Here is a 27,758-nt window from a genome sequence, read left to right as displayed (position 1 = left end):
ATTCCTTTCGTTGGTTGACTACACATATACAAATGAATAGTAGTGAAGATTGCCACCTAGTGCAGTGATGTTTATGATGGCACACATAAACACACATTTATATATAGGACTATGATGTCAATTGTATTCTTTCTGAGGGTTATGGTTAAAAAAAAAAATGAAACAGCAACAAGGTAGACTCTTGATTTTATAAACTGCAGCCCTCTAAGTATTTCAAGTATATTAGGATCATTTTGTAAAGCTTTTAATTAAATATATTATTAACGGGGGGGCAGCCATACCTTAAAAAAAAAAAAAGCCCAGCACTGATTTGATTATTGGAAACCCCTAAGCAAGATAAAGAGGGCTTTCAACTAATCCCATAAATAATATCTTTAATATTACATGATTACTACGGTTAGAATTTAGTTATTATTTCATTTCTTTTGTTGGAAACGAACCTGGTTTAAAGAATGATTAACCATGGTTACTTCTGAAAGAGGAAAATTATGTGAAATGTACATTTTATTAGAAAGAACATCATAATATTTTAAGAATGCAATTAACCCCAAATCTCTGTTTCCATCATCAATTGTTTTCCATTCCTTATCACATGTTCTTTGCACCAGCTATTCCTCGGAAGTGATATTAAGAAGCAATGGTTAAGACTGTAAAAGCCTAAAACATTCCAAAACAGGACTGAATGCAATAGCTTTTAAGATATTAAAGTACAACTACACTGAAAGATAGAACAGATGGTTCTTGCATGAGGTCATAACGTGATGAGGTTATTTGAAAATGGCTCAGCATTAATTAAAATTTAAAAATACCACACTGGCTGGGCATGGTAGCTCATGCCTATAATCCTGGCACTTTGGGAGGCCGAGGCAGGCGGATCACCTAAGGCCAGGAGTTTGAGAACAGTCTGGCAAAATGGTAAGACCCCATTTCTGTAAAAATAAATAAATAAAAATTAAAAATACCACACCAAGAACTATGTATAATTTCATCTTGCTTTTTATTTTTTTTACTATGGTAAAATTTTAAATTTTTTTGGTGTGGGATTTGGTGAGTTCCCACTCAAATCTTTTATAATGAATAATTATATTGATGTCAATCTGTTCATACAATCGACATATATATTATATATCAAAAGAAGTCTAACATCTTCATAAGTTTTTAAGAATTAGCTGTCACACAAACCTACTTACATGAACCAATGACGTAAGAACAATATAGCAAATCACTTTATAAATCTATTAATGGCTTCAATTTATTTAGCTTACTTATTTGAATCAACAAAGTCAGAACACACAGCTAACAACTTTATAAGCAATGGACTTCAGATAGAAAGCCTAGGATTTGGGGTTTGAATATACCACTGATTAGCTGTATGACCTTGGGAAGACATTCAACCTTTCTACAAAATGACAGGTATTAAACCAGATGAATTACAAGATTCTAGTATGTGTAATCTAGTATCTAATATTTGAATCTCATGACCAACTGGTAGCATGGAATAAAAAAAAAATCACTCTATTTCAGAAAGTATTGCTTGGTATAATAGAAAGAACATAAATGTCCATCTTAAAGGACTTAAGAATCCACTTCCAGTTAAAACAAAAACAAGTCCTTTGATGTAACCATATGGTGCCCATAAATCAATTTAAGTTCCTAAAACTTCCTTAAAAGCTAATAAGCTTTTATTGGTTAATTATAAAACTGAATGAGGTGAGAAAAACACAGAACCTTGTTAATTTCACTAATGAATCAAATTTAAAGAACATAAAGAGGTCAGGGGCTTAAATGATGCATAAATACACACTTTATTAAAGCAAGTTTTCCAATTTAGTTCAGCTTTAGGAAAAACATTAGAAAATTTACTTTGGAAAAGCAGAAAATGCTCAAATTTCCCAATTTCCATTTAGATAAGTATATATTCATATAAAGATTGGTAAATGGTGAAAACTATTTCAATGCAAGATTTTAAGGGATTTACCACATAATCTCAGTAACTAATGCTGTTCTTTAAAATTATTTTTTCAATTTTATTTTCATATGAATTTAGCCTAAACATTGAGGCATAATTCACGCTTATCAATAAATACTTATTAAATGTCTACTATTTAACAGGAATGCTTTATAGGTGCTGGAGATACAATAATGGAAGAAGATCCAGCTCTGCATTTAAAGACCTTAGTAGGGTAGGCGAGACTGCAGATAAAAAGGGCGTAAGAGGTAAGAAAGCAAGCTATAGTTGTATTTAGGAAAAAAGGTCCCCCACTTAGGAATCAAGGAACGGTACCTGAAGCAAGTGATATGCAAGTAGGGACCTCCCAACTGTGTTTCCCATTGGTTACAACAAGGCCAGATGTTTTGGTCTATTTTGACTATGTCATATTTTTCGTAGATCCATGGCAAGGGCCACAGTAGGAATATAATATATATGTGATTACTTTTAGAAATAAAAAGTGACTTTGATAGAAAGAATTCCATTACTGGCGGCCAGAATTTCAACATCAATTTATTTGGAGGTGGGGTGAGGTGGCAGTCAATGCGTTATTTTCCCCACACAGAAGAGAACATTTTGGAGTATGAAACGTAGGTTACTTGCTAGGTCAGTATATTCGTGGGAAGGGTTGCGTAAAGACTGAAGGGGTAGTGTGGGGTTGAGAAGGGCGCTGGAACTTAAGCCAAGGAAGTAGGACTTCATTAATTCTGACATTTATTTAGGGAGTTTACACTTTAGTTTACCGTGGGGGGGGGGGGGAAGGAACGATTGTAAATAAACAACTACAATCCCTTAAGGTAATTACTATAACAGAACTATATCCAAAATGCAAGGTTAACACGGAAAAGGGAACACTCAACTGTGCCTATGGGGACCAGGGAGGGCTCGCCGGGTCGGCTTTGAGCGAGGCGTGGGAATTATCCCCATCGCATGCCCGGGGGGCGCACAACGCGACCCAGCAGCTTCCGTTAAGCGCCAGCGGCCGGGTAACGAGCAGCTTTCCCGGGGCGGGGTAACCCGCAGGGCCCGCGAGAGTGGAAAACGGGCCAGGTCGCGGCCTGGTGGCTCGGTTCGGACTTCCTACTTTATTCAAAGGGAGTCATTGAAGGCGTTTTCGGAAGAGCAGCGAACAAAGAGCTTACCCCTAACCCTGATGGTCAAAGGAACCAGCGGGAGGGCCCGAGCGGCGCAGTCTCTCCACGTCCCGCCGGACTTACCCGGACAACCCTTCCTCCTTGGCTCTGGAAGAAGCCCCTTCGTCATTTACCAGTTTGGCCTGAATCCTAACTATTGTGCCTCCAAATTCCTGAATTTTCTCAAAAGATAAAAAAAGAAAAGTCCTCTTTCTTTACCCAAGCAAAGAGTAGCGCCCCGGGTTCAGCCGCCGGGCCCGGGAACACCAGGAAGCTTTTCGAATCCGGCGCCGGGCCCGCGCGGCCCCGCCTCTTCCGGGAAGTGACTGACCCCTTTCCCCCAATGGGGCCCACTCGGCTTTCCCTTGCCGGCCCAACCGGCCCAGCGGACGCATGCGTAGACCCGTTGCAGGGGGTTGCTCAGTTATCTTTCCCTTTTAGTTAGGCAAATCACTCGCCTCCCCCGCGTCCGGTAACTGCGGAGCAGCGGATGCCTACCAGCTTCCCCCGCCCGCCAAGGGGCACTTCCGGCCTCTCAGACTCCGGCGGCGCGAAACCCCGGAACTGCGCAGGCGCGGGCGGAGTCCCGAAGGGAGGGAGGGCGGGGCGCAAGCGCGGTTAGTCCCGCGGTGGGCGCCGGGGCGCCCGGGATCCTACCTTCTCCTGTTGCAGGCGCGCGGTTCCCAGCGGGCCGGCGGCGGTCAGCCGAGGTCGAGACACCCGCAGGGTGGCCTTAGCGGCCGGTCGTACCACGGCAGCCCCGCCGATCAGGTTCCTTTGGGAGACTTCGAATTGTTGGCGGTAGGGTGAAGGCGCGCGCTGTCGCTTTCCCTTGCTCCGGGGTTCATCCTCCGCCCGCTGCCCCCTTGGTTGGCGACCCCTAGCCACCTGGGAGAGGCCGGGTCAGCTGAGCTGCGGCGGTGTTCATGGTCGTCCTTGCGGGCCTGGGCGGGGGATGTCCGTTCCTCGGGCGGGTCGGGCGGCGGGCGGCACCTTCGCGCGCTCTCCGAGGCGGCACCGGTCTCCTGAGCCGCGGGAAATCTGGCGTCGGCTCGGGGCCGTTGTCTCCCAGGTGGCGGTCCCCAGACTCCCCCGGGCTGTGGCGAATAACTATAAAGCGGGGAGAGGTCTGGGGAAAGCTGGGGTCGGGAGTGGCTCTTAGCATGAGTCTGATGATACCTCGCAGACGGCAACTGGTGTTATGCAAAGATCACTGAAGGGTGTATGCAAAGATCCCTGAAATCGAATTTGTCATTAAAGCCCAGTTTTACGAAAATGCAAATTGTATTATCTAGAAAAATTAACATGTATTCAAAGGTTTATTGATGGCATTTCTCTGCCCTCATTTCTTACGGAAATGAACCGGAGAAGAATCCCAATTGGGAATTGCGGAAAACGGGACTCTAGGGTAGAGAAAGGGTTGTAGAACCAATAGGGCTTGAGGTAATACTGTGAAAATTCTTAGAGCAATCATTTGGTGTTTAAGCCCTCAAGACAGAAGTTTTGTGAGCACTTATTACTCTGCATATTTCAGAGTAGGAGATTAAAAGCCAGTGTTTTAAAGGCAAACTTCTCAGTAATATATATTCAAAGGAAAAAATAAAAACCCAAATTTCCTGACTTTTATATGGTTGCTGTGTGAACTTTTAACATGTACGATAGTATATACAGTGGCATGCAGTTTGGTCCATGGGTGTGTGGGTAGATAGGGAACATGAGAACTTCTATTTAGATTTACTTTATTTCGTTTGATTTCTATGGAGAACATAGGGTATTAATTTTATGTTGGAATGTGTATTTCAAATTTCTTTTGCTTAATGGGTGCAAGTACAAAACGTTTGGAGACCACTAGTATATTGCCTAAAAAAGTGTATTTATATCACAAAGAGCCAGAATTGTGTGACTCTGAGCAGATTGGTACCACCTCTTGTAAGTTTCAGTTCTTCTTATGTAAGTTGGAAGAAATAATACAGTTATCAGTGCATCCTCTGTATCCGTGAACTCAGTCAAGGGTGTGAAAATATTTCAGAGGAAAAAAAGTGGATGGTTGCACAGACTTTTTGTTCTTGTCATTATTCCCTAAACAGTACAGTATAACAACTATTCACATAGCATTTACATTGTATTAGATTATATAAGTAATCTAGAGATAATTTTTAAGTATGTGGGGAGGTTATACGCAAATATGACACCACTTCATATAAGGGACTTGGGCATCTGTGGATTTTGGTATCTGAGTGAGAGAGAGGGGCTGTAATTTTGGAACCAGTTCTTAGGGATTGACTGGACCTAGCTGACAGGATTCTTAAGTATGTGGAGACAGAGAGGAAGAGAAAGTTATGTAGTTATTTATCGACATCTGTCTACAATCTGTATAAAGCACTTAGTATTGAGCCTGGCAAAAAGTACAAAGGTCGTGTTAAAGGTATTGCAGTGAATAACAAGTTTTATTCCCCAAAGGTTTATTTTACTGAGTGTATTTTACTGAATCTGTAGAATTTTATGTAAAACCTACCTAAATCTTGACTGTCCTTTTTAGACCTAAGTTAGGAAAGATAATTAAAACTGTACTTGGCTTACTTTTAGGAATTAGTAAGTAACTCAAAATTTTACCATGATAGCTTGCATTATATTTAAGACACAATTAAAATGCCACAGTTCTTTATACACAACCATAAGTCCAGCTGACTGAGGGTCAAGTGTAGTTGCTTAGGTTAATGTTGGCATTTTTGATTCACTATTTAAATAAGTTACATCTTTTCTCTCTGAGCATGCTTTTCTTGGTCACCAAATTCAAACTACTTCCAGTAGCTTTCTCAGCTCCACCCACAAATCCTTCTCTATTGCAGAGTATACTTTACTACCTCACTGGCCTCTCTATCTCAAATACCTTAGGAGCACTTCAAACTCAGTGTTTTCTTTCTTTTTTTTTTGAGACAGAGTTTCACTCTTGTCGCCCAGTTTGGAGTGCAGTGGTGCAATCCTGCCTCAGCCTGCCCAGTAGCTGGGATTACAGGCATGCACCACCACACCTGGCTAATTTTGTATTTTTAGTAGAGATGGGGTTTCACCACATTGGGCAGGCTGGTCCTGAGCTCCTTACCTCAAGTGATCCACCCATCTTGGCCTCCCAAAATGGTGGGATTACAGGCATGAGCCACTGAACCCAGCCCAAACTCAGTGTTTTCAAATAAAATAAATATTTCATTCTCCCTTCTTGCCAAACCTGTTCCATCAACTTATAATGGCATTTAGTATTAAGTGTGAAGATGAAACACAAAATGAAATTTTATAAAGCACACCCAATGTTTTGATTGACTTTAATAGTAACAATAGAGAATTTTTTTTTTTTTTTTTTTGGAGACAGCTGTTCACTCTTGTCGCCCAAGCTGGGGGGCAGTGACACGATTTCGGCTCACTGCAACCTCTGCCTCCCAGGTTCAAGTGATTCCCCTGCCTCAATCTCCTGAGTAGCTGGGATTACAGGCGTGCACCACCAAGCCCAGCTTATTTTTTTGTGTGTTTTTAGTAGAGATGGGGTTTCACCATGTTGGCCAGGCTGGTCTTGAACTCCTGACCTCAGGTGATCTGCCTGCCTCGGCCTCCCAAAGTACTGAGATTACAGGCATGAGTCACCGCGCCCAGCCAATAATAGTCTTTTTTTAAGTTTAATGAAGGATAGACAAGATGAAGGACAGATTAATAGCCAATTTCACTGTCTGTGAGTAATTAACTGTCAAATTTCAGTTTATGCCAGTAGGAACCTGGGCGTTAAAGAGGTTTAACTGGATTTTGACAAACCTGGATTTGGATCTGAGCCCTGCTATGTTAGAGCTATAGAAGCCTTTGTATGTTAGAACTAAGTTGTAGCTACAAATTCAAGTCGTTTACTTGTGACTCAGTCTCTCCTTTTGTAAAAATAAGGGCAATATTTATCTCATAAAGATGTTGGGGATCAAAGAAAATAGAAAGTGTTCTTCTCAAAAGCTAAGTTTGTGGTTATTCAACAAATGTTAATTCTACTCACTCATTTGTACTCACCAATTCTGCTTATTCAGTCTTTTAAATTTCTTGTTTTATCTCTTCCCTTTGTCCCTGATATTACCACTGCTTTTGTTTAGCAACTCATCTCTTCTGCTGCTATTCTTACGTTCTGTTTCATCTATCTTCTATATTGAGCCACAGGATGTTTTCAGTACAGAAATCTCAGTGTTCAGATTTTATTAACTGAAATGCTGTGCTTTATACTTCCCAATTTTGCTGATCCTAACATTTTAGATGGATGGACTTAACAAATTTTTTCACATAAGTATTTATACTATTTATTATCTAGTTAATCTCGTGTAATTTCATGATATATTCCAAGCAGTGTACTTAATTAAGCACATTCAAAATGAAGTTGTTTACTGTAGAATAAATGTCTGTTGTGGTAGGCAGAGTAGAATTGAGGATGTGGTAAACACAATCCAGGGCAGATTTAGAAGTAGTAGTAATTTGCCTTTTTAAAAAAATAACACTGTTTTTTTATTAAATTCTAGTTTTGTTACGTGTGTCACTACTCTTAGTTCCTAATTTAGTATTAATGGGAAATATGAATTATTACATACTTAATAAAATTTAGAATTCTGTTAAAATGCATGATCTCTATCAAATTTCCTATACATCTACATGCTATAATGAACTCTTGGTTATTAATTTTTCTTTTCTTTTTTTTTTTTTGAGATGGAGTCTTGCTCTGTCGCCCAGGCTGGAGTGCAGTGGCACAGTCTTGGCTCACTGCAACCTCTACCTCCCAGGGTTCAAGCCATTCTTCTGCCTCAGCCTGCCAAATAGCTGGGACTACAGTCGTGTGCTATGGCCTAATTTTTGTATTTTTAGTAGAGACGAGGTTTCACCATATTGACCAGTCTGGTCTCAAACTCCTGACCTCGTGATCCGTTTGCCTTAGCCTCCCAAAGTATTGGGATTACAGGCGTGAGCCACTGCGCCCGGCCATTAATTTTTCTTCTTGAACTTATTTTATTGATGGTCTTCATTGTCCCTGCTTCTTCTTGTAAGGGAGAAATGAGGTGTTCTTTAATTCTGTTTTTTTTTAAATTATAAATAAAGAAATATTAAAAACTATGACGAGCTTTATAGATAAATTGAAAATCCCAGAGGAGCCTTTTTTCTCCTTTTTTTATTCCAGCAAAATTAAAATATTTTTCTTTGCATCTGTAAATATGTCTCTTTAGCCTTTTGGAAACAATTTTACTGTTTTAATCTGTATCTGATGCTCTAGACATTCAAATATGTGTTTGAAAATCCATCACCATTAAATTACAAAGTGAGTCCTCTTTTAAAAGGTAGGATCCTTCAGTGTCTGTTAGATGCAAGTTACCCTGGCAACCTAATAGCAAACTGCAAATCCCAGGTCATGCTCAGCAAATAAAAAACATCGTCATCATGTAGTGTTTGGGTGTACTGTCTTCTGTATAGAATCTCATATTCCTTGTGAGAAGCACATCACATTTTCCCTAGTGCATTATCTGTTAGCTAATGTCTGAGTGCCTGCTAACTGCATAATGTTAGGCATTAATAAAAACAGTTTCTAAAAGGACATTAAATGTTGGAGACACCAAAAAGTAATGCTGTCTCTTTGCTCTTCTGTAATAAATAAATTACTGCTCAGTAACTGAGAAGGGAATAGAGGGTGGTTAGCAGAGAAGAAAGTGTTGGAAAAATAATGACCTGGTAGTATCTCGGAATTTAAATTAATAATAAACTGAAACTGATCTATGTTGATTCTTATTATTTTGAAAAATATGTTTGATTTTGAATTTTTGATTTTTATAAGTTTCAAAATATTAAATTGTAAAAATGAAGCTGAATATTACATAGATGTAATTGTAATGGTAATATTGTCTTAGAAGACATTTGTTTAGGTTAAATATCCTTTGGATGGTAAGTAATATACCCTTTAAATGATATTTGACTTCATAATATATAAAGTTCTTCATTGCCTTCAGGATAGGATAAAGTCCCAGTTATTTTCTATGGTTTACATAACAATTCAGCTCTAATGGGCTTGTGAATCACCTTAAGTCTTGTTAAAGTGAAGATTCTGATTCACTTGCTCTAGGGTGGGGCCTGAGATTCTGGATATCTGATAATTGGATATCTTCCCAGGAGATGTAGATCTTGCTTGCCGGTCCTTGGACCACACTTTAAATATGAGGAATCTACAAGTCCTTTTGTGGTTTGTTTCTTCCGTACTGCTCTAACTTTATTGCTTGCTAGCTGTGCCTTATAATTTATGACACTGTATCATGGACTTGCTTTTAATATCCCCCTGTAGCTGCACTTTGCAAAATGTGGTCCAGGAATCCATGAGACTCTTGCAAGGGATCTACAAGGCCAAAACTGTTTTAATGATAATAGTAAGATGTTATTTGCCCCTTTCACTGTCATTCACTTATGAGTGTACAGTGGAGTTTTCCACAGGTTACATGACTTGTGAGATGTCATTGCTCTGACTGATGGAATACATACTGTGTGTCCCTTGTTTTAAAAGTTGCTCAGTTTTGGCCAGCCGTGATGACTCACACCTGCAATCCCAGCACTTTGGGAGGCCGAGGTGCGCAGATCACTTGAGGTCAGAAGTTTGATATCAGCCTGGCGAACATGGCAAAACCCCATGTCTACTAAAAATAAAAAATTAGCTGGGTGTGGTGGCGCTCACCTTAATCCCAGCTACATGGGAGGCTGAGGCAGGAGAATCACTTAAACCCAGGAGGCGGAGGTTGCATTGAGCTGCAATCGTGCCACTGCACTCCAGCCTGGGAGACAGACTGAGACTCCATCTCAGAAAAAAAAAAAAGAGAAAAAAGTTGTTTAGTTTTAAGTTCTAATATAATAAATATTGGTAGACATAAGCAAAAGCTCTTTGAATTCCTTTGTAAAAGAGATTATAACCTTTGAGAACTGCTTCCCTCCATATTGGACTGTGGACACAGAGACTCAGATCTAGAACTTAAATCAGAGCTATTTCCTTAGCCACAGTGACTGCTAGGCTGGGGTTGCAGTTTCAATTTCCCATGTGGTCTCCAGTGATACTGCAGTGGGAGTGGCCTTCTCGCCTCTGGGCAATGGCAAAAGTCCTGACTTTGCGTTATGACACTAGCCAACTAGGAGAAGGAGTAAGTAACACCCTACTACTTCCTGTGTGGGTGGAAATCTAGGCTCTCTAGGTGGTCCCCACTGACATCATTACCATGGCTCCCTACTTGTCTACTTAGCCTTCTTTGACTCTACCCCCGTTAGGGTGTTGAGATGCCACCTTGTAGCCTCGCTAGAGTGGAAGTCCAGGCTACCCCCTTGGATTTTGCTTGCATGGGTAGGGGAGCCAGTTATATATATGGTACAGAGACGGTTGCTATGCTCTAATATTTGGGGGATTTAAGTACATTGAGCCTAGAACTGTTGTTTATATTCTTATAGCTTAGAAAATTTTGATTATGTTAGAGATTTTTCTCTCCATTTAGCAAACAATTAGATACTTAATCATTTTAGGTCTTAAATGTATTCTAAAGAAAAAAATGAAAGCAGCAATCAAAGAGGTCATAAAGTTTAATTTTAATCACAAACTATCAGCTTTGACTGGAGGTTCAGTATGCATATATTCAGCAAAATCATGTGTAACTTAAAGATGTTAATTTTCTAGGTTTAAATTTTGTAGATGATTGGCAAAAAAATAGACAATCAACCTGGACTTTTTTTTAGGGAAGAGTTAAAGGAAACCACTGGTGCTAGGCAATGTGCTTCAAAATATGATTCTTTGCGAAAGACAATTTAAAAATTAAAAGTTTTATCTGATTACTTTATAGCTTGTAAAAACTGGGGATTGCTTTGGATTAATTTCAGGAATCACCATGCCATCTCTATGAATAGATTTAGAAAACTAGAAACCACAATTTCAGAAAATCTTTTACTGATAAAATCTTGGCTATGAATACGTCTGAAGTAAAATCAACTAGTATAGAATATGCGGCTGTTAAAGCAACAGAAATTTACTATCTTATGCTTCTGTGGATTAGAAGTCCAACACAGGTCTCACTGGGCTAAAATCCAAATGTCCGTAGGGCTATGTTCTGTTTTAGAGGCTCTAAGAGAAAATCTGTTTCCTTGCCTTGTCCAGCATTTTTTGACTCATGTCTCTCTTCCTCAGTGCAAGATGCAAGACTAATTTACTTTAATTTTTGAGGTAAAAATAGACGGACATAGTACTTAAAGTTTAATTAACTTTGTTAGATTTATTTTAAGTTTAATATATATGGAACTTGATTTACTTCATTGTTGCTATAAATATTTGTTCAGACCTGATGGCCAAAAGAAAGGAAGAAAATTTTTCCTCTCCTAAAAATGCCAAAAGGCCAAGACAAGAAGAATTGGAGGATTTTGATAAAGATGGTGATGAAGACGAATGTAAAGGTACTTCTACTTTGGTAAGTGAAAAATTATAAAATTACGCTTTTTGATATGTTTTTCTTGTCACATTCATAATATCACATTGTATGATAACTTAAAATCAAGAAAAAGTAATATATTTTTTTAAAAGTTGAGGTAAAATCTGTTCTGGCTAATTTTGAAGGTTATGTTAATTATTAGAAAAATTAATAGAGAAAATGATCAAAGGACTGACTGTATAGAAAAGTGAATAAAATTGACAGACTTTTAGTAAGACCAACAAATGCCAAAAGAGAAAAGACACAAATTACTAATATCAGGAATAAAATAGGGGCTATCCACAGACCCTGCAGACATCCAAAGGAAATGCAGTTAGCAAGTCTACACACATAAATTTGACAACTTACATGAAGTGGACCAATCCTCAAAAAGGAAAAATTACTACAACTCACCCAGTATGAAATAGATCATTTGAATAGCCCTATAACTACTAAGGAGATTTAATTCATAATTTTAAACTCCTGAAAATGAAATCTACAGACCCAGTTGGTTTCACTGTAGAATTGTACCAGACATTTAAAGAAGAATCAACATGAATCTACACAGTCTTTTCCAGAAAACGTAAGAGGAGAGAACACTTTTCAATGTATTATCTTGATACCAAAACCAGACAAAGTGGGACCCCCCAAAAAACAAACTGTAAAACCAGTATACCTAACAGATATGGTTGCAGAAATACTGAACAAAATATTTACGAGGAGAATTCAGCAATGTAGTTGTTCCTTGGTATTCAAGCAGGATTGGTTCCCAGTACTCTGCTTCAGACCAAAATCCACTGATGCTGAAGTCCTTTATAATCTGCCCTGTGTATTCACATCTGCAGAATTTGCAGATAGGAAGAGCCAACTATATGTAAAAGAATTATATGTCGTGATTAATGGGATTATTTTAGGTATACAAACCTGATTCAGTATCCAAAAATCAGTCATTGTGATTCACCATGTTACAGGCTAAAGAAGAAAAATCACATGATTATATCACTCAGTGCAGCAAAAATGTTTGATAAAATTCAACACCTGTTCATGACTAAAACGCTCAGAAAAATAAGAATAGACTGGAACTTCCTCAATATGTTAAAGAGCACCCACAAAAAAACTGACAGCTAACGTTATACTTAATGGTAAAACATTGGATACTTTTCCCCAAAGATCAGGAAGAAGACAAAGTTGTTTGCTTTTATCACTTATTGAACACATAGTGCTGGGAAATCTAGCAGTGCAAACAAATCAAGAAAAGGAAACAGAAGGTATAGAGTTTGGAAAGGAAAAAAACACGCAAAAAGTGTCTGTTTGCAGATTATGTAGATAATCCATTTGTTCATTTTCTACATAAAAAATCTCAAGGAATCTACAGAAAACTCTTAAAATGAATAAATACATTCAGCAAAGTTATAGGATAAGGTATTTTTAAAATGCTTTACTTTTATATACTGGCATTGAGCACATGGACATTAAAATTCAAAATACTATTTTCAATCACTCAAGAAAAATGAACCACTTTGGGGCAATGCACATTAAAACAATATTGGGATACCAACACACCCGATAAAGATAAAATGGCAACAGTTCAAACTACTGAGAGCACCAAATGCTGACAAGAATGTGGAGCAACAGGAACTCTCATTCGTTGTTGATGAGAATGTCCAGCCACTTTGGAACACAGTTTGGCAGTTTCTTACAAAACCAAACATCCTCTTACCGTACAGTCCAGCAATTGAACTCCTCAGTATTTACCCAAAGGAGTTGAAAACTTACGTCCACACGAAAACCTGTGCTTTCATGTTTATAGCAGCTTTATTTGTAATTGCCAAAACTCCGAAGCAACCAAAATGTCCTTCAGTAGATAAATGAATAAATAAACTCTGGTACATCCAGACAATGGACCATTAGTATTAAGCTATTAAGCCATGAAAAGACATAGAGGAACCTTAAATGCATATTACTAAGTGACAGAAGCCAATCAGAAAAGGCTACATACTGTATGATTCCAACTATATGACATTCTGAAAAAGGCATTAACTATGGAGAGAGTTAAAAATCAGTGGTTGGTTGCTAGCGGTTGAGGAAAGGGAGGGATGAGTAGGTGGAGCACTGGATTTTTAGTGCAGTAAAAATAACACTGTACAATACGAAAATGGTGGAAACATGTCGTTATAAATTTGTTCAAATCTATAGAATGTACAGTAATATCAAGAGTGAACCCTAGTATAGACGGTGGACTTGGGTTGATAATGATGTGTTAGTGTGGGTTCATCGGCTGTAACACATGTACCACGCTGATGGTGGATGTTGATAATGAGGGAGACTATGCATGTGTGGGGGTAGGGGGTATATAGGATATTTCTGTATCTTCTTCTCAATTTTGCTGTGAATCTAAAACTACTCTTAAAAAATTAAGTATTAAAAAATGAAATACGTCTAAAGCTAACAAAATATGTACAGGACTAATATGGTGAAAATTATACAGTGCTGATGAAGGGAATCAAAGAACACCCAAATAAATGGAGATACATACTTATTCATGGATTAGACAACTCAATATAGAAATTATGTCAATTCTCCCCCAAAATGGTATGTAAGTTTAAATGCAGTTCTATTAAAACCTCAGCAAGATATTTTGCAGGTGTATATTTTATTCTAAAATTTAGGTGAAAAGGCAAAGGAACTAGTAAATACACCTTGGTACATCCATACCATAAAATATAGCTTAAGAATAAAAAGGAGTGAACTACCGATACAGGCAACAACAGAGAATTCGGCTGAGTGAAAAAAGCTAGTCCCAAGAGGCTACATTTTGTCTATTTCTATTTATTTAACATTTTAGAAAGGGCAAAGTTAATAGAAATGAACAGATTAGTGGGTCAGGGGTTAAGGTGGGATGTGGATGTGACTATAAAAGGGCAGCATGCGGAATCCTGATGATGATGGAAATATTCTGTATTTTGACTATGTCAGTGTCAGTAACTTGGTTGTGATATTGTTACAACCAAGTTGTAAGTTACAATGGGAGGAAGTTACAAGGTTGTGAAGTTACAATGGGAGGAAACTGAGTAAAGGGGACACAGGATCTCATTTCTTAAGGATTGCACGTGAATCTGTTATTATTTAAAAATAAAAATATTTCAAAAATTCTTCAACCATGATTTCCAGTATTCTACTCATACAAGGATGTAAATGTTTTCTACTGTTTAATAAGATGTATGTCCAGAAGAAGAGAGCCAGGGAGTTTTAAAGAAATCTTTAAAATACCTGGAGACTTGAAAATGGTCTTCAAAAAAATTAGAAGGCCTGATAAAATAAGGCTGATTTGTTCTGGTACTTAGATAACTACAAAGTGCAAGTGACTACCATTTGCCAAACTCTTGGTTAAACCATTTGTAAACCTTATGTAACTTAATGCTGATGTAATATTTACAGTATAGGAATTATTATTCCTGTTTTACGGACTCGGAAACTATATTCTTTATAACATTGCCAAAAGTCACACAGCTGTGATAATAAGTGACAGTCACAAGAAGAGCAGGCTTTACTTTTTAAGAACATGTACTCCGCTCTTTGAATTGAAATAGTATATGTCAGATAGTGAATTCAGTGTTGAATGCATGGCTGGATAGTCATCTTTCAGAGGTATTCTAAATAAAGTATATAGGAAGTTTTGCTATGCCAGTTGGGATAGCAGTTCTCAACAAAGGGGATTCTTCTCTCTCCCTTTTGTGTCTGCCAGAGACATTTAGCAATGTCTGGATATATTTTTGGTTGTCACAACTTAGGGACAGGTATGTGTTGCTGGCTTCTAGTGGATAGAGGCTGGGGATGCCGCTAAACATTCTACAGTGCAGAAGACAGACCTCCCCACTAACAGAAAATTATCAGACCCAAAATGTTATTGCCAATATTGAGAAATCTGGTGACACACTTTTAAATCCTTTAAAGATTTTGGAATGAGTACTGACTCATAGAAGGTTCCCATTTAATTTCATCTTATTCATTGAAGTTACCATTAGTCACTTTCTGTAAATTTTTTCATTGGTGATGTTGCTAGTCTTTCTGATGCCAACAATGCTTGAATGGTTATAATGAGTGAATTAGATTGACTATTTTCTCCTATTGTTTTTTATTCATAGACTGCAGCAGAAGTTGGAATAATTGAGAGTATTCACCTAAAAAACTTCATGTGTCATTCAATGCTTGGACCCTTTAAGTTTGGTTCTAATGTCAACTTTGTTGTTGGCAACAATGGAAGTAAGTGTTTTTTCCCTCCTCGTTTGACTTTGAGTAGTACTTTGAGATTAGAGTACATTAACTTTTTGAAATAGGTGACTATTAGTGCTAATAAGTGTTTTGTCTATAGATGTATAACTTGTGGTTATGAATATTCTTGGTATTTGCTGCCAGTGTACACTTAAAGAAAATATTGAGTTAACTCTAGGTTTGTTACTTAAGCAATAGGGATAAACATTTCCTGCTTATGTTTTTAATGTATTTATCTTATACCACAGAAGGGTAGACAAGCGATCCTTATTGCAATTGAGGCAGCCTTGTGTCTTACCTTACTAAACATTGTAATAGAGCACAAATGAAGTGACTTGGCAATCCAAACATAAAAGTAACAAATTCTTACCAGGTGGCCAATAAAAGCTTTAAGAGGAGGTGGTTTTTGTGCCAGTTCTTGAATGAAAATTATCGATTCTGTAGGTCTCATTGGCAAGAAGAGGCTGAGATGTTCCAGACAAAGGTTGCTCATCAGCTAAGGTTTGGAGGAGTAGAGGTAGATGTGTATAGGAAGTGGTGAATAACCTTATATGATTTATCGTATGGTGGACGGTGGAGAGAAGCAGAAGCTGACTGTGGAGAGTCATGTTCTAGGCAGTATTGTTGAGGATGTTGAATGTCATAATAAAGAGTTTGGAGTTTTAGTTTGAAGACAGTGGTGAACCAATTAGAGTTTTGTTTGTTGTTGCTTGGTGGTTTGGGTTTTTTTTTTTTTTTTCTTTTCTTTTTTTTGAGACAGAGTCTCCCTCTGTCGCCCAGGTTGGAGTGCAGTGGTGCCATCTTGGCTCAGGGCAACCTCTGCCTCTCAGGTTCAAGTGATTCTCCTGTCTCAGCCTTGTGAGTAGCTGGGATTAGCGTGCCTTCACGCCTGGCTAATTTTTGTATTTTTAGTAGAGACAGCTTTTCACCATGTTGGCCAGGCAGATCTCAAACTCGTGACCTCAAGTGATCCGCCCGCCTTGGCTTTGCAGAGTGCTGGGATTAGCAGGTGTGAGCCACTGTGCCCGGCCACAATTAAAGTTTTTGAGTAAAGGAGTGACATGGCCACAATTCATGAAACAGACTGACCACATTGTGGACAATGGATTAGAAGGGGAAAAATACAGGAGGCAGAAAGTTTCCAGGCAGTTCTGTGGTAGGTCTGCCAAGAATGTGGTGTTAACTCCTGGACTGAGAAGGTACACAGGGAGAGGAGGCTTACCAGAGTCTAGAATAGGAAGCTAGGTTATGTGTAGCTCTGCCGTCCCTTTTGTGGTTCTGTTTTTCTTACTTTATCATTCAGTCAAGAAGAAAATGTCTCTAGGAGAAATGGGAGGACAAGGGGATCCCTATTTTAGAGGGGTCACATGGGACAAGAAATAAATACTGGTGGGTTCTGAAGTTAGGTCTTTTAACTTTCAAAACAATGGTTTTTATTAATAAAAACTAATAGAAGAGGAAATAATGCAAACAGTGGAGGCAGTGCATTTGGTAATGAAGAAAAGGGAGTTAGAAGAGGAACTTTAAAGGCATTCCAGGAACTAAATTAGGTTAATCAGTGGTGTGTGTTAGTTACTTTGTATTACTTTGAGGAAGATAATGGGCTAATAAAAGTTGATTGGATTGGTTGAATGGAGTTCAAAAAATTGTTACCATATTCTGTGTGTGTGTGTGTGTGTGTGTGTGTGTGTGTATTTAAAGAGACAGGATCTCTCTCTCTCTCTCTCTCACCCACGCTGGACTGCATGATGTGATCATAGCTCACTGCTGCCTTGAACTCCTGGGCTCAAGCTGTCCTCTCCCCTCAGCTTTGAAAGTAGCTAGGACCACAGGCACATGCCACTATGCCTCCCTAATTTATTTATTTATTTTTTTTGAGACAGAGTCTTGCTTTGCCCAGGCTGGAATTCAGTGGTGCTGTCTTGGCTCACTGCAGCCTCCAGCTCCTGGGTTCAAGTAATCCTCCCACCTTAGCCTCCCAAGTAGCTGGGATTATAAGTGTGCACCACCACGCCCAACTAATTTTTGTATTTTTAGTAGAAACGGGGTTTCACCATGTTGGCCAGACTGGTCTCGAACCCCTGACCTCAAGTGATCCACCTGCCTTGGCCTCCCGAAGTGCTGTGATTACAGGCGTGAACCACTGTGCCCAGCCTGCCTGCCTAATTTTATTTTTTGTAGTGACCAGGTGTTACTCTTGCTCAGGCTGGTCTCTCTGGTCTCAGGTGAGCCTCCCGCCTCAGCCTCTGAAAACACTGGGATTACAGGTGTGAGCCGCCACACCTAGCCCTCCGCTTGTAATATTTTAGATCCGTGAGAGTATAAAGAAGTACAGTTCTCAAAGAGCTAGAAAATGAATAATATTCAAATTACAAATAACAATTGTTAAAATATTGTATAAAAACATGTATATGACTTGGCTGATTTTTTTCTACTTAAGTTCATTCAACAAATAATGCAAGTACTTATTATTTGCTAATATTAGGGATACAGTATTGAATGAAAGAGACAACATTCCTGTCCACATGGAGCTTACTTTTGAGGGATGTTAACAGTAGTTTCTGGCTGGGCCCAGTGGCTCACATCTATAATCACAGCACTTTGAGAGGCTAAGGCAGGAGGATTGCTTGAGAACCAGGAGTTTGAGACCACCCTGGGCAACATACCAACAGTGTGTCTCTATAAAAAAAAAAATTAGCTGGGCGTAGTGATGTGTGCCTGTAATCCCAGCTACTGAGGAGGCTGAGGCAGGAGGATAACTTGAGCCCAGGAGTTTGAGGTTACAGTGAGCAATGAGTATGCCAATAAAATGTCATAAAAATTAGATGAATTAATAATATACGTGTAAATAGAAGGATATATTCATTTATTAGGTTGATAGGCCAAGGTGGTACAATGAAAGTTTTAGGTTGGAAAGGTGTCAAAACAATTTTTACCATTTTCCTTTTAGTGGCAAAAATTTGATTCCTGAAATGTACTATTTTTTTGCTAATAGCGGCAGCTCAATTTTTCATTACATATATAACTTTTTTTTTAAGTTGTTGCTTTGCATGGGAAGAAAATTATAGTTGAATTTTAACATTTTATTTTAAAGTGAGTCTCATTCATAAATCTTTTTGCATGACATGGTAGGAGTCAGCTTTTTCCTTTTTCTTTTAATGAACGTGATTTCTTCAACGTCTGTTTCTTTAGGTGGGAAGAGCGCAGTACTCACAGCTCTCATAGTTGGTCTTGGTGGAAGAGCAGTTGCCACTAATAGAGGATCCTCTTTAAAAGGTTTTGTGAAGGATGGACAGAAGTAAGTGTTTGCTTTCTACCATCTATTTTCAATTCTTTAGTAAGAAAACAGTTACTTTAGATTCCCAGTTTACATAGACATGACTGGAAATGAAGTGCCTTCCCAGAATAGGAGCAGAGGTGTCCTATTTTTTCAATCCTTTCTTTTACCCCTTGTTGCCGGCATGGCGCACTGTTGCCTGTTATCCTCTCAAGACAGATAGCTTGTGTAACTTACTGCCATGTGCCTGGCCAACTTGCTTCTGTTACTTGCTGAAAGAAATGGCTGTGATAAATCTATGTATCCTGTTTAACAAGTGTTTATAAACCTTGCTAATTCCTGACTCTTGACCCAAACCCAGCATCAGTGAGTCCACATTGATACGATAGTAGGGAGAGCAAAATCAGTGACCAGCCAAAGTGTCCCTGCACAAAACTGTCTTTAGCTCTCTAAGAAGTCCCAAAATAAGAATTCTACTTTTTGACTCTGATTTTATACCCTTTACCCAAGTGGGCTGCCAGTGAGTTTAATTTGAGGACCACAGTGACAGATCTGTCTATCCCAGACCCTTAGTAAATAGTTATATCACTACTGTTTTTGGCTTTACATTTATATTTCTTTTTGTCATAAGTTGCCATCACATAGCTATATATGAATTGTCCAGTTTGCATCATCATGGACTCACTGCTTTTTGCCCACTAGCTGTTCTGTCTTCAGGCTTATCTCTTCATTCTTTTCCGTACTGCCCCAGATACCTCTGAAGGGATCTTTGTTTTTCATAACAACAAAGTGCCCTAAATGCTGTCATACATCTTCTAGCATGAGGCTACTCCCATTCCTCCTTCTCATGCCCAGTGCTGAGAACTTTTGAAACTTTCATAATTAACACTAATATCTTTTTTCTCATTCAGTAGACTTTTCCTTCTGCTCAGTGTTATATCCATTTCTCTTCTATTTTATTACTAAAAAATAGAACAAGGATAGGATGTGAATTAGACCTGCAGATTTCTTATGTATTCCTCAGAAGCCTTAGGAATCTTAACCTTAAGCCAAGATTCCAAATTGACTAAAAAAAAAAAGAGAGAAAAGATACACAGAAGATTATTTCCCATGCTCTATGGCCCTGGGAAAAAACTATTTGATAACAATTCTCCAGCATAGTTTCTGTCTCCACTTTATGGGGCCCCAGTCCAGCAAAGTCTTCCTTTCACCACAAACCAAAATGACGTTTGTAACAAAAAAATTAGTTATTTTAACACCTTTAAGTTAGTAGTATCAACTCTTAGTTCAGTTCATTATATTAAAAAAATTTTTTTATAATTATTATTATTTACTAGTCGTTAGAATCCATGAGAAATTCTTTTTTTTTTTGAGAGAGAGTCTCACTCTGTCTCCCAGGCTGCAGTGCAGTAGCGCAGTCTTGGCTCACTACAACCTCCACCTCCTGGGTTCAAGTGATTCTCATGCCTCGCCCTCCCAAGTAGCTGAGACTACAGCCATGCCACCATGCCTGGCTAATTTTTTTTTTTTTTTTTTTAGTAGAGAAGGGATCTTGTGATGTTGGCCAGGCTGGTCTCAAACCCCTGGGCTCAAGTGATCTACCTGCTTCAGCCTCCCAAAGTGTTGGAATTACAGGTGTGAGCCACCACACCCAGCCACAGTTCATAATACTTAACTATCCATTTCTTAGCTGTCCCAACAATCACCCAGTCTACTTGGCCAAATAGCACATTGAATTTTCAGATACAGTCTTTAGGAATAAATTATTTTTTATGCACTGTTAAATGTTTTCTCAGTTAAATACTTTTTTTTTTTTTTCTATTTGAAAAGTGCTTAGACCAGGGTAGAAACTTCTCTCTGAGACCTGTCCTCTGAACACTATTTAATAAAAAAAGACTAGCTTAAACAAATCACCGACTTTTAAGGACATGGCTGCCTATAGAGTGAAATAGTAATGTATATATTTTATTTTTGCTTTTCCAGTACAAAATTGGGGGAAATATATTTTAAAACACAGTTAGTGACAGCTAAAAACTCTAACCTTAGCTCAGTCTTCTATCTAAAAAAGTAACTAAAAGCAGAGTTTTTCCATATCTGTATTGTTCTTATCTATCCCCTCCCTCATTGAAAACATTTAGTATTTATAAAATTTCCCTTGGTTTTATAGTATCTGATTCTGTCATCAGTTTTTTGCAGAATCAGCTCGTTGAGGTTTTTAGTTCTGTTCTTACTCTATTGCACATCTAAAGTCTATGCAGGAGTCTCACTTTACCTGAAGAATGGTTGTCAGTGTAGTCCAGCACAAGTTTGAGATAGTTCTTCTAAGGAGTCTGTCCCTCCCTTCCCCCATCTCTAACATTACACTCACCATTTGTGACACCTGTGCTCTGGGCCTCCTTTCTTGGGATATTTCAACTCTCCTTGGAGATGCTTGCGTAATACTGTTAGGAGAAGTCAGAGAACTGCACCTTGAGACATTGCCTGGGACTCATCCTTCTAATTATCCACCAAGCCTTTGCAGTGACACAGGGACTGAATGAATCCTCCTAATGTATCTCTTCACATGAGAACCTTTCTCAGTGACCCAAGGCCTCATGCCCTTTGCTATTTAGATTCTCTTTAAACATATACAGTTTACTGTTCCCTCCCTTGGCCTTCATAATACCAACCCTGGTAGCCTTGGGGTCTTTGCAGTAGTCTAATTTTTGACATCAACTGTGGCACAAGGGTTATAGAGGGACAAAAACTCATTCTCCTGTTTTATGTTCCTGATTTATTTAGTCAAGGATACAGAACTTGTTACAGATGAGCTGGTGACGCAGAGAAGGAGCAGTTGTATCATCTTTTTGTATGACTTTTCTTTTTCCTTGTTCTCATCCATGTGCACAGCTGCCAGTTACTTCCACGTAGATAGATTCTTCCTGAGTTGAGAAAGAAGCTCAATTCTTACTGTGGTACTGCTTGTTTGTGTTGTCATTCTGAAAAAAATCTCACAGATAGTCTCTCTTTTCAGTTAAGGCTCTCCTGTATTTACAGGCATTGGGCTCTATGGCTGATTGACCCAAATTAAGCATCAGCACAGACCATATCAGTGTAAAGGGGAAGACTGCAGAGCTAGTGCCCAGCTTCGTTGTCTCTGTCTTCCAGCAGAAGTGGTTTTTTTGGTTTGTTTAGCAGTAATTATGAGGCTTTTTTATAAGTGTTATTTTTTAGAAGAATTTTGCTTTCTTGTATTTATTAGATTCGTATAGCAGGCCAGGCACGGTGGCTCGTGCTTGTAATCCTGGCACTTTCGAGGCCGAGGTGGGCAGATCACTTGAGGTCAGGAGTTCAAGACCAGCCTGGCCAACATGGCAAAACCCTGTCTCTACTAAAAATAGAATAATTAGCTGGACATGGTGGTGGGTGCCTGTAATCTCAGCTATTTGGGAGGCTGAGGCAGGAGAATCACTTGAACCTGGGAGGCGGAGATTGCAGTGAGCTGAGATCATGCCACTGCACTCCAGCCTGGGCGACAGAGCAAGACTCTGTCTCAAAAAAAAGAAAAAGAAAAGAAAATTTATATAGCAGTAGGATATCAGTGCCTCTGAAGTTCTCACTATACTAAAGATAGCTAAAATACAAGGAGTAGCCAGGAATGAAGATAATAAAGTAGGTGTTTGGTAATCAAGAGAGGTGTTTGATTATTCAGAGAGCACATATATGTAGTCATTTAAGAAATGTTTTCATGAGGTACAGTAACTTAATGCAGGTAATCATACTAGCTAATGAAATAAAATATTTGTTAGCTACATTATCAGAGGCCAGCCAGCCTTCCCCTCATACTTTAGTGGTTCTCAACCTTAACTGTTCATTAGAATCAACTTAGGGAGCTTTTAAATAATCCCATTAATTGTAATTTTTCTGAAGCATATCTGTCTTAATTGGGTAATTTTGTTTTTATAGAAAAACCACACCAATTTATTCAAGGTAGCTCTATGAAAGGGTATTTACCATAAAGATGCAAGGATATATATCCATGAAACTGCAGAGAGGAAATACTGCAGGGTCTCTTGAGGGACCAGACTGAGACCCTGTAAGAACTGAGTAATTGCATCTCTCGCTGTCTCTGTGTGTCTTGTCTCTGGGCCTCTGTCTCCCTCTCCCTCCCTTTGGTTTGTTCTGCATCTCTCCTCTCTGCACCACCCTCACAATCCTAACTTAATTGGCTGTGCTTCTGTGTGTGCACTATGCTTTGCTCTTTCCTGTCTCTCCTTAACGAAAAGTGTACAGGTAAGTGAGTGTGTTTTTCTCTATCACTGTCTCAAGTATGTGTACTTTCTTATTCTTTTGCTAATCTTTGTTACTGCGTGTCTTCACATGTGCAGGCATTTATAAGTCTTACTGTCCTAGTCTGTGGGTGTATGTGTGTAAGAAAGTGATCTTATGTTTTCTGTGCCTCTGATTCACTGCCAGTATCTGTGAGTATGTATGTCTTTTTATTAGTCTGCCTAGGTAGTTTCCAAAGAGCTTATCTGTTCTATTCAGACTTTTCTATTTTCTTATCAGAGTATAATGCCCCAAATTGGTTTCTCTAGATCTAGAGGCTCCATAACTTTGTGGCTCCCAGGATTCACCATCTCTTGACTTGATCATTTCTTAATTTGAATTTTTTAAAACCTTTTTGTTTTGAAATAATTGTAGATTTACAGAAATGTTGCAAAGATGGTACAATTTTCTGTATATCCTTCACCCAGTTTTCCTTAATGTAGATATCTTACGTAACTAAGATGCATTTATCAAAGCTATGCAGTTAACATTGGTACAATATCAACTAAACTACAGACTTTTGAAATTTTTTAACCAGATTTTCTTAGTTTGATTTTTTAAAGAAGAAAATCTGATTGCTCAGCTGGTAAAAATGTCTATATTTAGCTCAATCCCAAGAGGATAGGATGGAAAATTATATCTTTGCTAAGCCCTTTCTGCTAGGGCACTTGTACAGAAAAGGATGGGTGAGCAACAGAACAAACACTTCAGTGTGTCTACTGTCTTAGCAGTAGTTCACAATGAAGCTCATCTGGAATATTTCTTCCATGCATTTCCCACAGATGGGAACAGTTTTTGAGTATGATTACAAATTCACAAAAACAAGTTTGTTCTATTAAAAGTTTCATTTAATTACCAATTAAAACACTTTTATATTAAAGGACTTCAGCATTTTGACAGATGCTCATATGTACCAGGTAAAATATCTGCTTTTATGTCTAAGGAAATTATATCTTTATTAATGTCCTTTATCAGCATCTTTGTTTTTCTACCAAGTCTTATTTTAACACGAGTTGTAGTACACAAATATTCTTTTTTTTTTTTTTTACCCCTATAAATCTTAAAATATGCATGGCTGTAAGTCCCTAAAACATCTTTAAAACTTTAAAAACTATAACAGAGCCTATTGGTTAGGCAGATTTATACTCATTATTTTTAATGCCAGTAAAGAAATTTTGGGCTTTAGTTTCTTTTTTTTTGAGATGGAGTCTCTCTGTCGCCCAGGCTGGAGTGCAATGGTACGATCTCAGCTCGCTGCAACTTCTGCCTCCCAGGCTCAAGCGATTCTCCTACATCAGACTCCCGAGTAGCTGGGAATACAGGCATGCACTACCGTGCCTGGCTAATTTTTGTATTTTTTGTAGAGATAGGGTTTTGCCATGTTGGCTAGGCTGGTCTCAAACTCCTGACCTCAAGTGATCCACCCACCTTGGCCTCCCAGAGTGATGGGATTACAGGTATGAGCCACTGTGCCCAGCCTAGTTACATTTCTTGATATCAAATGGTTTTATGTTTTATTGCCAAGTACTTGAAAAATTAAAATTACCTTTCTTAATTCTAATCCTCTTTGAAAATGTTACTACTTTACCATAATTTTTACTTCATCATTCTTTAAAGGCCTACTGTCAAGCATGATGCTTTATATAACTTATAGTAGTCAGGCAGTATAATGTTGATGACGTGATTTTTACAGGAAAATATATAACTTATCTACATGTCTTGAAACAACCGAAACTTAATGGTTTTTGTCAAATGTGCTATATGGATAGAGTAGTCAGTCAATTATTTTTTATGAAGCATCACTTATTCTCAACTTAATTTTGTTGTTAGGCACAGTATCGTTAACGTTATGCTGTAGTGAACAGTCAGTGTCAGCTATTGATGTAAAGCTAATTTGCAAATGAATTGGCCAAATTATTTGGTGGTTTTGAAAATTTTGAAAATTGTGGCAACCTAGTATTGTAATTACACTGTGTCTTCATGTAACTTAGCTTAACCTCATTGTTTCAGCTCTGCAGATATCTCAATAACATTGAGGAACAGAGGAGATGATGCCTTTAAAGCCAGTGTGTATGGTAACTCTATACTTATACAGCAACACATCAGCATAGATGGAAGTCGATCTTATAAACTTAAAAGTGCAACAGGTTTGTTTTGATTCTCTTTTCATTTATTAGGAAATACTCAATTAGAAAGAATTAGATGACTGTTGGTATTGATTAAACTGTCTTCGTTGTAACATGATTGGTTGTAAGTGTATGTGTATTACACATGATTGTTTTACCCCAGGATATTATGTCACCAAAAGCATGATTAGCAGAACTGGGGATTATTTGAAACAGGTTGTGCCATTTTGTTTTCACCTACAGACTTCCTGTCACACCAGGGTTTTTATAAATGGTTAGCAAAAGTGCAAAATGACATAAAAGAAGAGGTGAGCATTTAGTTTTTGAAGAGTGATGGATGAGGAGCAAAATATGTTTAGTTGTGGGAACAAGATAAGCACCATTATTGCATGTGGGTACTTTTTCTTCCTCTGTACTTGTGCCGTGTTCATTCATGTTTATACATATTCAATGGTACCTTTCTTGATGATGCAATGAAAGCTAATTAATATTTATATTTTGTAAGTAACTATACATTTTTTCTGTGTTATGCCCTAGAAACAGTTTGGTTATTTCATATGTTTCTCATAACTAGGCTCCGTGGTTTCCACTAAGAAAGAAGAGCTGATTGCAATTCTTGATCATTTTAACATCCAGGTAATTGGTGAATTTGTGTTTCAGATTAATTCATACAGCTTGTCATTTTTTAGTGTGATTTCACTTGTGTAGAAAAAAATTTAAATGGCCTCATATGAGTAAGTTGACCACAGGAAGCATATGTGTAACTATTATCAGTGAAGTTGTTTAAAATTTACTAATTTGGCCGGGTGCGGTGGCTCACACCTGTAATCCCACACTTTGGGAGACTGAGGTAGGTGGATCACCTGAGGTCAGGAGTCCAAGACCAGCCTGGCCAACATGCTGAAACCCCTTCTCTAATAAAAATACAGAAAAAAAAAAAATTAGCTGGGCGTGGTGGTGGGCACCTGTAATCCCAACTACTAGGGAGGCTGAGGCAGGAGAATCATTTGAACCCAGGAGGTGGAGATTGCAGTGAGCCAAGATTGTGCCACTGCACTCCAGGCTGGGCAACAAGAGTGAAACTCCATCTCAAAAAAAAAAAAAAAAAATTATTAATTCAACACAGGATTGTCAATACATAATATAACACCTTTAATTTGATAGAGCAGTCAAGAACATTTAGTCTATACTACTCTAGGCTAAAATTTATCTTAATAAGGATGTCAGGTTTCTTTGCTTTTTGCTGTCCTAGTCAAAATAGCATCATTGTTCCCTAAACTTAGTTGCTAAACTCTTCTTTTTTTTTCCTGGATGAGTGTTTAGCTTCTAAAGTTACTAAATTCTTAAAGAAAATTTATTCTAGAAAGATAAAGCATTTCTCTATTTCGGAGCTACTGATCACACTTGTAGGGGAAAAGACTTGAGTCCTTTCTGCTAAGATACTTTGGCTGAATTAATTGATAATAGGGTACACGTAGTTCTGTAAACATTTACACTAGAATTACCTTTAGAAGACACCTAATCCAGGCTGTTTGTTTTGTAGATGAGAAACTGGGAGCTACCAAAAATAAATTTATATTTAAGGCTGTCTAGACGTGGTTACTGGTAGAACCTGGATTTGGGATCCAGGCATCCCAGTTTCATTCTACTGCTCTTTCCATTGTGCAATACTGCCTCGTTACAGAATTAAAAACTCCCAAGATTTGTGATCAAAGAAAAAGAACAATTAGGAGTCTGGGTCTCTTTTCCACTTTGGTTTAGAACAGAGGGTACAGAACTTTCTGTGATGGTGGAAATGTCCTGTATTTATGCTGTTCAGTGGGATAACCATTAGCCACATGTGGTTCTTGACTACTTGAAATTGTGACTAAGAAATTGAAGTTTTAATTGTATTTTTTTAAGTAGAATAAGCGACACATGGCAAATGGGCCTGCTGCGTATCAGACAGTACAAGTTTAGGAAAAATAATTCTTAAAATCTAGAGAAAAGCAGGTACAGCAAATGAATTTCAGACTAGAATGCAGGACAATTTATTAGAATCAGGAAAACCAAGAGTTAGAGTTTATAGAATCATAGGTGTTGGGAGAATCTGAAGGGCATTCAGTATACTGTATAAATACTGTGTATTTACCCTGTGTAGAATCTCCACCAGGTTTTCCTGCACAGGTT

General features: G+C 38.3%; 2 protein-coding genes across 16 annotated transcripts in view; one reads left to right on the top strand and one right to left on the bottom strand.

The window, feature by feature from the left end:
* The window catches only part of GEN1 (GEN1 Holliday junction 5' flap endonuclease), a 35,482-nt gene extending 31,818 nt beyond the window's left edge, over positions 1-3,664 (bottom strand). For 5 of the 12 annotated variants that reach the window (XM_007971400.3, XM_007971401.3, XM_007971402.3 and 2 more), the window contains exon 1: positions 3,208-3,455. Coding sequence is in view for 2 of the 12 variants with exons in the window: in XM_038006596.2 (XP_037862524.2) it covers positions 3,343-3,518 (176 nt within the window). In the remaining 10 variants the exon portion in view is untranslated. The other 7 variants (XM_007971397.3, XM_038006597.2, XM_007971409.3 and 4 more) reach the window with 4 other exon arrangements.
* A 22-nt stretch (positions 3,665-3,686) lies between these two features.
* The window catches only part of SMC6 (structural maintenance of chromosomes 6), an 87,071-nt gene continuing 62,999 nt past the window's right edge, over positions 3,687-27,758 (top strand). For 2 of the 4 annotated variants that reach the window (XR_005243249.2, XM_038006594.2), the window contains exons 1-6: positions 3,731-3,924; positions 11,479-11,606; positions 15,752-15,869; positions 19,071-19,176; positions 25,474-25,610; positions 26,164-26,225. Coding sequence is in view for 3 of the 4 variants with exons in the window: in XM_038006594.2 (XP_037862522.1) it covers positions 11,484-11,606; positions 15,752-15,869; positions 19,071-19,176; positions 25,474-25,610; positions 26,164-26,225 (546 nt within the window). In the remaining variant the exon portion in view is untranslated. Of the gene's footprint in view, positions 3,925-11,329; positions 11,366-11,478; positions 11,607-15,751; positions 15,870-19,070; positions 19,177-25,473; positions 25,611-26,163; positions 26,226-27,758 lie in introns of all 4 variants that reach the window. The other 2 variants (XM_007971395.3, XM_007971393.3) reach the window with 2 other exon arrangements.

The sequence above is a fragment of the Chlorocebus sabaeus genome, chromosome 14 (assembly GCF_047675955.1).
Source record: "Chlorocebus sabaeus isolate Y175 chromosome 14, mChlSab1.0.hap1, whole genome shotgun sequence".
NCBI classification, from domain to species: Eukaryota; Metazoa; Chordata; class Mammalia; order Primates; family Cercopithecidae; genus Chlorocebus; species Chlorocebus sabaeus.
Note: the sequence above shows the minus strand (reverse complement) of the source record. Positions and strands in the feature narration are given on the sequence as shown.